Genomic DNA, 14,186 nt, shown 5'->3' with positions numbered 1-14,186 from the left:
TCGTTTTTGCAAAATGTGACATTCCACTGTGTTCGTTTAATGTCAAATATTTCACTTTGTCGCCAAAAATGCCAAACCGCAAAAAATGTACTGATATTTTTAAAAATGCACGAAAAAAAAACTCAATTGCATGCCATTTTACCGATTTTAATCTCTTCGGTTTTGTAATTTCAGTTGGTTAAAAATCGCTTGTTGATTATGGTAGAAGCTACTCAGAGACACATTCAATCCGTCAACTAGCATTAACCATAGCTTTGATGTTGACTTGAAAATGAAATCATGAGGTAAATGTTCTTTTATCACAATGTTGGTTTTGATTTTTTCCGGTTGAAAGTAATGTCGATTTCAATCCGAATTGCGCTGCAAGAATCGTTTGTTCTCAAAATATGAATCTAATGAGAGCGATGGAAAAACCGCAAAATCCGAGTGAATCCAATTGCAAAGGAAACGAGGTATGACCACAGGAGATATGCATAAACACATATTCAACGGCCAGCGAATCATTTTGAATAAATGGCCGTGGATAGATGCCAATCGTCGCCAGTTTGTTTGGAGTTGTCATAGTCAGTACAAGTGAGATGGCAAAGAAAGAGAATTTATTGTTGTTGTTCGATAGGCCGCAAGAGCCAGTGTTTGTTGAAAAGGGGCCGAAGAATGCAGTGTTCGATGTGCCGAGCAAATTTTTGCCGGATCGTTTTAAAGGCATCGGCACCGAAGTGCAGTCAACATTCAGTGAGAGGGCTCAAGAAATAATCCCAGTGCGTGATGATATTTCGATTCCGGATTTGAAAATTCCACTGTCGCTTGGTCGACATGAGCAGTTCTCATTATTTATTCCACGGCATCGTCGCTTGGCTGCCACACTCATCGATATCTTCATGAGTAAGTTCGTTTGCCTAAGCGTTTAATTGAAAATTAATTTATTATAGAAATTGTTTTTTTCTTGTAATTTTTCAGAATTAAAAACCATCGATGAACTACAAACAGTGGCTGTTTACGCCAGAGATCGTCTTAACCCATTTTTATTCAACTACGCTTTGTCGGTGGTGATTTTGCATCGTGAAGATACAAAAGATTTAAATATTCCACTTTTCATCGAATCATTTCCCGAAAAATTCCTAGATTCCAAAGTATTTGCACGTATACGTGAAGAAGCATTTTTGGTACCAGAGGGACTGCGTAAACCAATTGAAATACCAAAAAGTTACACCGCTTCCGATGAAGAAATTGAACACAAACTCTGGTATTTCAGAGAGGACGTTGGAGTTAATTGTGAGTTGAATCGTCATAGACGATATTTATTGTGTATATTCCATGGATCTTAGTGTTTTTAGAAGAATTCTTTCAAAAATTGAAAAATGAACTGTTCTCTCACGTATGAAAAGATTAAAATATTTAATATTGTTTCATGTTGAAGTACATCACTGGCATTGGCACCTTGTGTATCCATATGAAGCGTTCAGCAATTTAATTGTGGCGAAACACCGACGTGGCGAACTTTTTTATTATATGCATGAACAGGTTGAACTTTATTTCACTTTTTCATTTGCTATCCAATCACCAATTTCTACTCTTATTTTTAGTTATTTTTGTTTCGAAATTAAAATGTTTTTTCTTTCCCGATTTTCTAAACTATAGATAATGGCCAGGTACAATGCCGAACGGCTCAGTAATCGGATGGAACGTGCAAAACCATTTTCGAGTTTGCGTGAGACAATTTCTGAAGCATATTTTCCGAAGATGAGCTCCAACATAACGAGTCGTGCTTGGCCGGCGCGACCTTCCAATGTGCAATTGACTGACTTAAACCGGGGTCTTGATGAAATCAAAATAACAATATCGGAAATGGAAACCTTTATCGATCGATTCAAATTGGCGTGCGAAGAGAGTCTTGCTAGAGATGTTAGTTAATTTAATAGCTTATTATTTAAATGAATTTAAATTAAATCCCAATTTAATTATTACAGCCGAACGGCGACAAAGTACATCTGGACGATTACAATGGTATTGATATGCTGGGGAACATGATGGAATCGTCGACAGCATCGATTGACAGAGATTATTATGGTGATATTCATAACATGGGCCATGTGAGTGTTATTTTTATTATTTTCTTTTTCTACTTGCAATTATTTTTTTTTTTTTGAAATAAGGTTTTTATGGCATTTGCACATGATCCTGAGCACAGACATTTGGAATCCTTTGGCGTTTTAGGTAACATTTTTGAAAAAAAAAATTAATTTTATTCAATTTTCTCAAAACAAAATTTTTATTTTCAACGAAACCCAAATGAACCATTTACGGAGAAATACAGTGCACAGCGGAGATACCGTACATACGCTATGATACCGTATACTGAATTTCTCCGCAAATGGTTCATATGGGACTCTTTAATTTTATGTCAATATTTTTTTTCTGAAATTCTTTTTGAGTCAATTAATAAGAATTAATTATGACATTTCAGGTGAATCGGCGACTGCGATACGTGACCCAGCATTTTACCGATGGCATGCATTCATCGACCAATACTTCCAAATTCACAAAGAAAAACTTCGGCCATACAATGAAAAAGAGATTGGCTACGATTCGATCGTTCTTTCATCATTTGAATTCAAAACAGATGGTGACGTTGAACCCAATATTTTTAACACCTTCTGGCAACAGTCAGATGTAGATCTATCTCGTGGAATGGACTTCCTACCGCGAGGAAACATCTATGCCCGGTTCGTCTTTGATTGTATTTTTAAATCATAGTTCATAAGAATTTTTGAAAAAATTCAATAGGTTCAATTAATTCTCACTCAATCGATATATTCATTCCAAACTTTTTTTTCTTAACATTGGGAAATTTCAGATTCAGTCACTTGCAACACATCCCATTCATTTACACGATCAAAGTGATGAACAACAGAAATGTGCAAAATCGTGGGACGGTGCGAATATTCCTTGCACCGAAATTCGATGAAGAGGGCAAAGAGTTCAAATTTGCCGAAATGCGGCTTTTAATGATGGAAATGGATCGCTTCGAGGCCAATTGTATGTTGAATTATTATAGATGATTTTTGTATATCCTAAGGACTTGATTTTTAATAAATAATTAAAATGAAATATTTTTTGACCCATCGAAAGATTAAAATTTTTAATTTCGTTTCAGTACACCCTGGAGAGAATGTGATCAGAAGAAAGTCAACTGAGTCAACGGTGACAATTCCGTATGAGCAAACATTCAGAAATATCGATAAGGATAGGCCAGGCGGTGACCAACAACAAGCCGGTGGCCGGCTGCAAGAATTCTCACGAGAAGGATATGCGTACGATTTTTGTGGTTGCGGTTGGCCACACCACATGTTGGTGCCTAGAGGTGCGCCCGAATCTGATAACGGTGGACTGGCCTGTCAGCTGTTTGCAATGGTGTCAAACTTTGACGATGATCATGTAATTTTATTCGAATAATCGGAATCTATCAAGTCTTTTAATCAATGCATGTTTCAGGTCGAACAAGATTTAACCGGCACGTGCCGGAACGCTATGGCCTACTGTGGAATTCGTGATCGATTATATCCGGACAAGAGGAACATGGGCTTTCCATTTGACCGCAAGGCAACCAAAAACGATGGAAGTCTCCAAGAGTTCCTGTTGCCAAACATGAATGCGATCGACTGCAAGATTATTTTCAAAGATACGACCGTCGAACGTGCGAGTCAACGAAACTCCAATTCGGACGAAAAGAATAAGAATAAGGACAATGAACTAGATTAAGAATTGATTTTTATTTTCTTTTATTATCAATTTTCATGCCATAATAAATCGAATTAAAACTCGGGTTTAACTTTCCCCATTCACGTGTATTTGTTAGAAAAATTCAATTTTAAACGTAAAAAATCCAAAAAGATGTGAGAAAGGTTTGAAAATGCCATTTAGAAATATGGTTCAAAGTTTATTTTTTCTTTCCGGTTAATCCAGCGCCAGCATTGAATTTGAAGAAAATAATGTCTCCGTCTTCAACGACGTAGTTACGGCCTTGCTGACGGTATTTACCAGCTGCTTTGGCACCTGATTCGCTGCCCTCCTCTTTGAAATCAGCGAAATGCATAACTTCAGCCATGATAAAACCCTTTTCGAAATCGGTGTGAATGCGACCGGCTGCTTGTGGTGCCTTAGTTCCCTTTTGAATGGTCCAGGCTCTGACTTCGTCGGGACCAGCCGTGAAAAAGTATTCTAATTGCAGGGTTTTATAACCGGTGACGATTATTTTATCCAAAACACTATCACATTTGATCTCCTCAACGTATGCCTTACGTTCGGCTTCGTTCTCGAATTCAACCAATTTATGCTCGAACGCACCGGAGAATGGGATGATCGATGCACCTGGATCGTTCTTATCAACCCACTCCTTGATCTTGATGAGCCACTTGTTCTTCTTGCGAATGAAATCTTTTTCCGACAAATTCACCAAATACACGCATGGCTTCGATGTCAAGAACAAATGTTTGTTCAAAACTTCGATCTGCGTTGGAAAGAAGCAAATAAAGTCATTTAGCTTGATTGGTTACTTTATTGAATGCAAAAAAAAATCAAATGGTAGATATTTTCCACTGAAACAAATAAAATTTCCAAATTTTAATTTATTTGTTAAATGAATTACTTACATCATGAGCGCTCCAGTCAGCGAAACGGATATGCTTCTTTTCGTCAGATAGAACAGATTTCACTTTCACTATAGTATCCTAGATTTAAATTGATATAACAATTGATTATTTTCCTGGACAATGCGACAATAGAAAATGTGTGTATATTTTGGCTTCAAATAACAATTCCTGATCCTTTTTTAAAAGATTTATTCTTTTAAATTTGGCTTAGAAAACCGTTTTTTATTCAAGTTTTTTTTTCAATCTACTCACATATTCGGGTTTCATTTTCTTGTCGTTGGCTCGAATGACAGTTCGTTCCATTTTTTCAAGAGTTTTATCTACGGTTTCCTCATCCTTCAAACGTAATTCCTCGCCAATGATTTCCAAATCACGCACTGGATTTACTTCACCTTCAACATGAGTCACATCTGGATCTTCGAATGCTCCTGTTGAAATATGAAAGATCGAAGAAAAACAAATTACAATGAATTGGAATAACATTTTAAAATCGAAAAAAATTAATAAAATTTGCCAAAAAATCCGGTAAAAACGCAATAAAAATCAAATGAAGAGCGAAATTTTGAATCGATCTCAAATTAAATACGTACGGCACAAGTGGAAAATGGCATCACAAGCGCTGATATGGGACAGAAAAGCATTTCCCAATCCTTGACCTTCAGCAGCACCCTTGACTAAACCGGCAATGTCAACAACATTCAAATAAGCCGGAACTTTGCTATTTGAATGAAGTCAAAACAAAACTCGTTATTTATTTTGAATTTTTTTCTTCGAAAAATGGGCAAAATCTATACCTGACTGGTTTGTGGTGGTCAACTAAATAGTCGAATCGAGCGTCTGGCACTGGGACACGACGTAAACACAGAACGAACAAAAAAGAGGAAAACAAATTATCGGTTAACATAAAATACCTATGTTTTTAGTAGTTCATTTATGGTTGCAAAGGTCAAAATTGTTTCTTATAAAAGAGATTAGTTGTAAAATTGCGATACTTATTTTCATTCGGATCAATGGTACAGAAAGGGAAGTTTTCAGCCGGTGCGGCGCTTTTAGTTAAAACATTGAAAAACGTCGATTTCCCCACATTTGGCACACCTAAAAATAGAAATGATTAATCACCTGGACATGGAAACATGCTTATTTGAACAGTTGTTCTTACCAACGATGCCGACACGAAGATTGGTTCCCACACGACCGATCAGCGGCTTCTTTTCTGATTCGTCAATTTTATTTTTCGGAGCCATCTCTAGAAAATTTCCAACACAAAATCGAATTACAACAATTTCAATAGCTGCTATTGTTTGGCACTCATAACCTCAATGAAATTATTTCAAATAACATTGATTGACAGTCAATAGAAGATCCGATGATTTTCGGAAGGAAAATATTTGTTTCCATAGCTCAAAACATACCGGTTTTTGTTAAAAAACTGCACTCTTGCCTTCTCCACGGAATTTTTTTTTTCACTATGAGAATTTGATGAACGTGGTCGAAACAAACACGGCTAAAGAAAGAAACGTCAGAATAAAAAAAAACAGAAATGTCAATGGCACGCAAATTGAACGTTTCACGAACTCACGCTCACGATAGGCCTTGTGATTGTTCATTGCACGGCGGAAGGGTTTGAATGTGTATGTTTTTCGGTTCAGTCAAAGATGATGTTGAATGCCAAAATATTGGCATCGACGACAAGCAGCTCGAGAAAAAAATATGAGTCGTAAATTGTGAATGCAATTTTAAAATAAGCGCTATACCAGCACAATATTATCTACTGGTTTTTCCATACGCCTTATATCTTATCTAATTTGATAGTTTATAATGTTATGCGCCGCCGCAGCACATTTGTGTCTGGTTTCACCAGTAATTCAATTAAGCGACGCAATTTTTTGCATCATCAACTAATTATTTTTGGCATCATATGAACTTTGTCACTTGGTTTTTTTCTTTGCGTCGGCTTCTCAATTTGCCGGTGGAATAATCGCAGCGACAGATTCGAAGAAGTCGTCTGTAAACAAATAAATTACATCACTCACAGCTCAACGCACTAGAGGCTGATGTTATTTTATAAACATATAGCATCCTGAAGCCATGTGTTGACAAGTTGACATGCACCTTTTTTATATGCAATATTTTTTTGACGCGTGCATCTTTCATTCAACCTTCTTCGCTGTGTTTTCTACATTTCAAGTTTATTTCGTTGTTATTTGGTAATTCTCAGTAAAACTTAACGAGAATATTCGTTTCATTCCAAATCGTTGTTTACAAATAATTCCAAGAAGAAAGTAGACACAATATATGCAAACCATTGATGACCTTTTTTTATTGAGTTCAATTTATTTGGTTCTGACAAACACTTGGCTATCAATGCGGGAAGACCGAATCGAAAAGAGCAAAAGTGAATAGCCCCATTCGGTCTCTTTGAAATGTGACCTTAAATCTGTCCTTATTTCTTTAAATAAATCAATCTGAATGGCGGATTTCGACGCTTCCTCTTGGTTCATGTTTACAATACAGTTTGAATTGTGCATGATTAATTTTTGTTTATTCCCACAGTTAAAATTATCTCTGCCAAGTGCATTGAATTAATCAATTGTCATGAAATTCGCCCCTTCGTTACATTCGTATTGATGCATTCCATGAACTCTGGGCTCCAAAGTAACAACAAAATATCAAATGTGATTCGATGTACAAGTGCATCGCAACCGATTCGACATACAATACATTGTTCGGCTTTTATCAACATCACGTTCTCACAGTAAAACGTATTAAGAATATGCAAATCAAAATAGGAAACGTTCTCATTCAATAAACAGTAATCGGCTTGTGAGAGATTGCACAAACATTCGATTGCTTTCCTTATTCTTCGTTTTTTTTTCGATTCAATTTCCATTCATCAAATGCCAAAAATGATGCAAACAACCAGAGTCCCACGCTGATTTCTCTCGAGTTGTTTACATTCTGACGAAAGGAAAATTGAATGTGAAAAGAAGAAATCAGAAATGTTGGAGAATGTGCATTGCGTAGAAAAGTTGCAATTGTGATAGACTGCAAGTGAGTTTGCGATTACATTTTCGACGGGTTTTCTTTCTTTTTCTCTAGTTTAAATTACATTTCACAAGCAGATTATAATGAGTAAAACTTTGCAAAGAATTTAGGGACAACATGAAAATAACCAATTTAGCTCGAAGCAGTCCAAAGTTCCGATGTTAAAGTTGCATTCTCCAAAGTTAATTGCCGTAATGACAACAACTTCGTTTATATCATGCAACTATCAAGTGAAAGAGTTGGATATATCCATTTAGTATACTAAATGAGACGGTTGTTGCATGTTCGTTGAGTAGGAAATTGGTTTTTTTTCTTTCATCAGTATCAATTTCAAGCAGTATATGTATTATTAATTTTATCAGCCAAGCGATATGATGACCTTATTTAAAAGTTATTGCATCCCCGAAGGGCGTGTTTGTCTGTCATTATCGGCTGTGTCATCGTAAGATATGAATGATAATTGATAAGCCAAATAAATGGACAAATATGCGAATATGAGAATGGTCACCGTAGAACCGGGTAAAACCAGTTGGAATTACCGTAATTATGACAGTTCAAAAGGGGTGTGTTAAATTGTTTACATGCCCATCGTGAAAATTAAGATATTGCATTTCATTATTTGATATGGTCGATTAGATAAACGCTTCCGTTTTTTTTTCGTATAATAAACGGTCACCTTTGTCCAAAATGCCAAAGAAATTACTCGACGCAATTAATTATGCATTGTTGTTCAATTCCATGTATTATCCTTTATCTCTTTATCCCAAGAGAATTCGTCACACTACTTCCGAATATGAGGTCACGACCTTTTGAAAATCAGTAAAAATCGATACTTTATTTATCGATGGGATTCAATCAAACTCTCAACGGTTCAAAACAAATTGACTCATTTGAAGTAAATGTTCCAAATAAAGCCAATGCTACAAATAACTGGAAAAAGGATCCAATTCACTATTTATGTTTCGGGCTGAATAAAAATAAATGGCGTGCTATTTTAGAGTGAAAAAAAAAATCGGAAATTTGTTTTCATCCCAACACAGTAACCAGTTGTGCGTCTGTATATATCTTTCATCAAAAGTTTGCCATGAGAATCGAAAAAAAATATCCAAAATAAAAAACATTAGTCATGACATGTCGTAGACGCCACAAATCGATAATTCAATTGTTGGATGATTTTGGATGTTGGATGGAGGAGGGAAGAAAACATATTGTAAATTTGTCAATCGGTGCTTATATATTTTTCTCTCACTGTGCTTAACCCATACCTCCCTCCCTCCATTGAATGCGGTGCACAACATTCCAAATGCTTACCATGGATTACGAACATTGACGCCACATAGACGGCGCGCGCCAACCAGTTGCTATCGTCGTCAATCTGATCCAAAGCTACAAAATGAGATTTGTCGTTCAGTCAAGCATCAGTTGAAAGATGAGTGTCGTTTTAAGGGTTTATGTGAAACAATATAACTGATTCGAGCAGAACACAGAAAAAAGAACAAACGCATTGAATCTGCTTCATTCGCTCTTTTTCTCTGTGCATGTGTTTATATGGATGAAAATAGAGAAAAAGCGATTTTTTTTCTCCCTCTTTTTTCCTCTCTTCCCACATTGTGAGATGTGTATAATAAATTGCTGCTTAGCTTAAGATGTCAGTCAATTTATAAATAATAGTTTGGATTCACGCAAAACATTTCACGCTCCTTTCTGCTGCTATCAATGAAAACACGTTTCGTACGGGTTTTCGTTTGCGCGATTCTCATGGCACCGTGTTTGACGCTCAACCAATGCAGCTTATCGCGATTTACCTCTACGAACATCCGTCAGTCGGTTTTACATCTGCTCTTCATTCAATACCGTTGCAAAATCGAAACCTGCTTCGTTTTTAATTCGATTAATGCCAAGGCATCGATTCAGATGTCTTGATCCGGTAAGAGAGAGGGATGGCGAGGAAAATGTGTCAAGAATTTCGCAATGAAATACGTTGAAACGTACTTTCAACGAATAAATTCAGGTCAAGTCGAAAAATTCGGTCGCTGTATGTTCGTCAGGTCTCCAGCGACATACCCTACTCTTCACTTCTGGAACGAATTCGAATTCAGCATGATGTGATGAATGGCAGAAGTGTGGGATTCATCCGATTTGATTTATTTATCAATCACATTTTTTGAGCGCGCAAGTATTTGTCCACAGGTGAAAAATAGACGCCATTTGAATCGTTCAAAAACGGTTCACTGCCAAATCGTTTTACAAACAAATCTGACAACATGAGATGAATTCAGTTGCATTGTTTGAATGCCCATGTTTTTTTTTTTTAAATAAAACACTTCATTTTATTATCACCACATGGTCAACAGTAAAACAATTACCATAATTCTATTTTAATAATTTGATTACCGCGATTTCAACTTGAAAATGGTTGAATGAATTTTTCAACACATTTTGTCCTGTGATTAACTACAATATACGCATTATGACTTGAATAGTATGTAATAACAACTCATTTACATCCATTGTTTTTTGGCAAAATCATAAAAACACATTCATTAACAGTGATTTAACACGAGAAAGAGAGTAATGATGTTTTTTGCCATGTTAAAATTCCAATTAACGTTGGACGTGATTGTTTGGTGCATAAAATTCCACATAAAATTAGATATGTTTTGGTGACAAGCGAACATAAGATGACAAAAAAACGCTGCGAAAAAAAATGCCGACATTGTATACATAAAGTACGAGAGAAATACGATGAAAAAGTGGGAAACGTGCATAGTAAAATTAACATTGATCTTGACATGGCATCCAGACAGAATATTCTCTGAATTATAAATAGAACTCAAGTCGCACTGTATTTTTATGAATGATGATTTTTCTGGCATGACCTTTAGCAAAATGAAAGCTTCGACAGAGAACACTAAACATAAAAACTGCAACCGATAAAATTATACTTCAAAGTATTTGAAACTCGTTTTTTCTAAACTATTTAAGATTTTCTCCATTCGATTCATTCCGATGAGCTGTGAATTATTAAAAGTAATTGATGGAAACGATAGGGGAAAAAAAACGATAACAATTTGTGCAATTTTTCAATAGTCACTACTGTTCGCTTGGACTTCAGTAGACTTTTTAAAAGTTATTGCAATCATATGAGTTATCAACGGAGAAGGAGAGTAGAACGAAGAGCTAGAGTGGAACGAATTGACACAGGGAAAAATTCACCGAACAATTTTTTTAAAACGAGAAATGAAAGAAAATACGTACAATTTCCGTTCTGAACATGACGAAAACTCTGACTAAACCAAAACATGTAGAAATCCTATGTTTCACTCGCACATCTCATTCATTGAAAGTGGATAAAAGTGAATCGCATCATTTTCTGTGTGTATATATGGTACAGTTTAAGTAGATAGCAATCGATATTGATTCGGGTGATAGAGAACCTTTCAGTGCAGTGATAATAATAAATGTTGAAAAGAAGTGAGAATGCTTGAAGTGAGCGCGCACATCGTAAGCACATACCAAGATTGAGAGAGTGAGGTACCGAGCAGAAGGAAAAAAAATTGGTCTCTCGTTCAATCTGCCATAAATAAATTTAAGCAAGCATATGCTATTTGTTTGCCATACATATCGAAACTAGTCCTCTGATACTTGTTTGTAATGTTTGTTCGGATACTGAAGCGTTTGCGATTCTGCTGTGTTGAGTGGAGTAAGCGAACAAGTGAGTACGCTATCCGGATGCGTGTTTGGATCCGTATCGTTGTTCATTCTGCTTTTGCTACTTATTTGCTTTAAATTAATGATTTTATGATGGTGAAATGTTCGATTGTTATTATTACGCTCGTATTCCGTTCAATCGCATTGTTTGTCTCATTCCGTTTTTGCTTTCGCTACGTAATTCTTGCTGTTGTACGAAACGCGCTCCAACTGAGCACTCTGTTCTCACGACTGTTTCGATGTTGTTTGCTTGCGTTGATTTTTCTCCCTTTGGCTTGCATTGATCGAAACCGGGTATGTTGGCGAGAACAATGTTTGGATAATGTTGCGCGCAATAGTGATGATGGCACTCAATTCCAATAATGATTGCAATGGTCCATGCACATTTTCTCTCTTTGTCTCTCTTTTTCTCTCAACTCAAAGCCACAATATGTGTTGCTACGAATGAGAAAATACTTGTTCACAGCGAAAACAATTCACTGCATCGATATTCATTGTTGCATGCATTCGAATGAGCGTTGAAAGAAGATGTTTGCGTTTCATTGATTGTGTTTTGTTGTTTTTGACAGTTTTTTTGTCCGTCCATTTTTTTTATTTCTTTTTCAATTGTCGTTTCACATTTACCAAAACGTACGTTGTCCTTTGGTCACCACTAAAGTCAATCGCATCTGGAATTGAGTCAACTACTTCGCTAACACATTCGCTCGTATTGTTGATGAGCTCAGCTTCTTTCGCATTTGAATGCAATTTATATTGATTTCGGTTATTTATGTACTCTGTGAACTAAATAAATGACACTCCATCCAGTGCCATCGACAAACAAGCACGTACAACAACATCAATAATGTGTATATAGTTTCTTCTTTACGACACTCATTGTTTTGCATAATAAATACCACCTGATAGACAACTCGAAATTATGTCGATGAATCAGACTGAATCTATGTTGCGCTCAATAATAAATAGAGCTATTTATAGATTCACATCTCAATCGTCCAATTGCATACGTGTTAAAATGGCTAGCTTAAAAAAAGATTTTTTCGAAAATTTACGATTTTTTTTTTTCGAATTTTTAAAATCATTTTCTAGGTCATTTGATCCGGTCATTGCACTGATTATCTCGAAGATAAATGGAGTAAAAATGTGTAAAAAACTGAATGATAACATAAATAACCGTTTTAAATTGCGTCTTGCACAATTCTCCTCATTCACAGTATAAAAATAGCATACAAAATTTGAAATGAAATTAAACGTAGGTTGAACAAATGCTGCGTATCATACATGGTTTTGGTTAGATGCAGCTAAAAACGGAGAAATTTTTGTGCTTATGCGCAACTACGCTGATAGGCATCAGTCGACAATTCTTTTTATAACTTTAGGAAGAATGATAAGGAATATCAAAGAGGAAACTTGATTATTTTTATGATGATGAAAAAGGGCTAACATAACTATACTCTCTCTCTCTCTCTCTCCCTTTCTCTCATCTCTCTGTGTGTGACCGAATCAACGTGAAGAGGATAGAATGAAGTGTTTACTCACTTATTATCGCCCGAAAACGTCACGCGGTTATCGCATATCGCAACGCCGATGTCAAACAAAAGTATGCTTTTTTTCCATTTGTCTCTTAATACTAAAAGCCAAACCGGAATGGAAACAATAAGACACAAGAGTTGGACAGAAAAAAAAAATGAATTCCTAATAATCCGGTTGTGTGATGTCATGAATGAAATGGCCACCGGCATCGGGAATCAAATAAAAAGAAGGCGAAAAGAACGTACAAGAAAACAAATGCGGTAAAAAGTGTCAAACGAATGAGCTACAGCAAAAAAGGTTTTTACGACCGTTTTGATATTTTTACCACGTCACTTCTTTTTCATTACTCGCACTTTTGGTACGATTACGAGTACTTATCGCATGATATTGCGCAGTAAATTGGACAGCCGGAAATGTCGTAAAAGGAAAAAAAAGTGTAAACATATTTATGTAATCAGGCTTATAGGGATAGCTCGTGACACGCGAATTTCTATCATTGAAAATCTTCGCAAATATTCTTTAAGCTGGGGCTCGCACAACTATTCTCTATGTAATTCGGTACGGATATATTTTGTCCCACTTTGGGATTGGTGATTTCCATTCGTATTCCAAACAAATCAAGGAAAAATCTGGCGAACACCGATTTTTTGAGACGAAATATCTTGCGAGTCTGGATTTTAAACCATTCTTCTTCATACACCCACGGGATTATTCCTTATTTTTTCACCCATTTTAAAAAATTAAGAAAGAAAAAACAATTCCACTTATCCGCTTTAACTTGCGTAAATCAACACTGCATTACAAAGAAAATAAATCAAAACTAACGCGCACCGGAAGAGCTTTTTTATTTCATTGCCAGAGATGACGCACATTTCTAGGGAAATTACGGCATTTCCTTTTTTATGCCGATATATACAAATACACTGCGGAAGTGATAATGTATGTAGTCACCCAGAAAAATTACTAGCTCACCGAATTTACTTTGTGTGTTAATACGTTATGCGTAATACTTGCTATTGATAAAAAAATGAAATTTTATCATAACTTGCAAAATTTTATCATAACTTGCAAAATTTTATCATAACTTACAAAATTTTATCACGAAATGATTCCATAGAGAACTCATATTTGAGAAACTGGAAGTGAAAATTTTGAAAGATAAGCGTTATTTTGAATTAAAAAAAAAATTCCATTTTGGAAGCATGTAACAGGACGGAATAAATAATTATTTAAAAAAATGCGGATACT

At 35.8% G+C, this 14,186-nt stretch overlaps 2 protein-coding genes across 2 annotated transcripts; one reads left to right on the top strand and one right to left on the bottom strand.

Moving 5' to 3' along the window:
* Positions 1-102: 102 nt before the first annotated feature.
* Positions 103-3,842, top strand: LOC129567941 (phenoloxidase 2-like). Its single transcript, XM_055445328.1, has 11 exons — positions 103-284; positions 368-882; positions 958-1,272; positions 1,418-1,521; positions 1,639-1,902; positions 1,968-2,090; positions 2,154-2,214; positions 2,465-2,723; positions 2,855-3,036; positions 3,155-3,435; positions 3,493-3,842. Exons 2-11 carry the CDS (start codon positions 528-530, stop codon positions 3,757-3,759), a joined length of 2,211 nt encoding a protein of 736 aa, XP_055301303.1. The 5' UTR covers positions 103-284; positions 368-527; the 3' UTR covers positions 3,760-3,842.
* Positions 3,763-6,216, bottom strand: LOC129567942 (obg-like ATPase 1). The gene is made up of 8 exons (XM_055445329.1): positions 6,062-6,216; positions 5,809-5,895; positions 5,646-5,744; positions 5,444-5,504; positions 5,240-5,367; positions 4,902-5,077; positions 4,650-4,727; positions 3,763-4,507 (listed from the first exon to the last, which is right to left on the bottom strand). Exons 2-8 carry the CDS (start codon positions 5,891-5,893, stop codon positions 3,938-3,940), a joined length of 1,197 nt encoding a protein of 398 aa, XP_055301304.1. The 5' UTR covers positions 5,894-5,895; positions 6,062-6,216; the 3' UTR covers positions 3,763-3,937.
* Positions 6,217-14,186: the final 7,970 nt, after the last annotated feature.

Source organism: Sitodiplosis mosellana, unplaced genomic scaffold, assembly GCF_009176505.1.
Source record: "Sitodiplosis mosellana isolate CC-2019 unplaced genomic scaffold, AAFC_SMos_1.0 Smas_scaffold_13, whole genome shotgun sequence".
NCBI classification, from domain to species: Eukaryota; Metazoa; Arthropoda; class Insecta; order Diptera; family Cecidomyiidae; genus Sitodiplosis; species Sitodiplosis mosellana.
Note: the sequence above shows the minus strand (reverse complement) of the source record. Positions and strands in the feature narration are given on the sequence as shown.

Excerpts from the sequence above, each read along its gene's own strand:
- LOC129567942 (XM_055445329.1), bottom strand. The coding sequence starts at position 5,893 with ATGGCTCCGAAAAATAAAATTGACGAATCAGAAAAGAAGCCGCTGATC. Across the intron at positions 5,505-5,645 it reads TACCATTGATCCGAATGAAA|GTCGTGTCCCAGTGCCAGAC; the intron begins ATAAGTATCGCA and ends TTCTGTGTTTAC. Across the intron at positions 5,368-5,443 it reads GACCACCACAAACCAGTCAG|CAAAGTTCCGGCTTATTTGA; the intron begins GTATAGATTTTG and ends TCATTCAAATAG.
- LOC129567941 (XM_055445328.1), top strand. The coding sequence starts at position 528 with ATGCCAATCGTCGCCAGTTTGTTTGGAGTTGTCATAGTCAGTACAAGT. Across the intron at positions 2,091-2,153 it reads ATATTCATAACATGGGCCAT|GTTTTTATGGCATTTGCACA; the intron begins GTGAGTGTTATT and ends TTTTGAAATAAG. Across the intron at positions 3,436-3,492 it reads CAAACTTTGACGATGATCAT|GTCGAACAAGATTTAACCGG; the intron begins GTAATTTTATTC and ends TGCATGTTTCAG.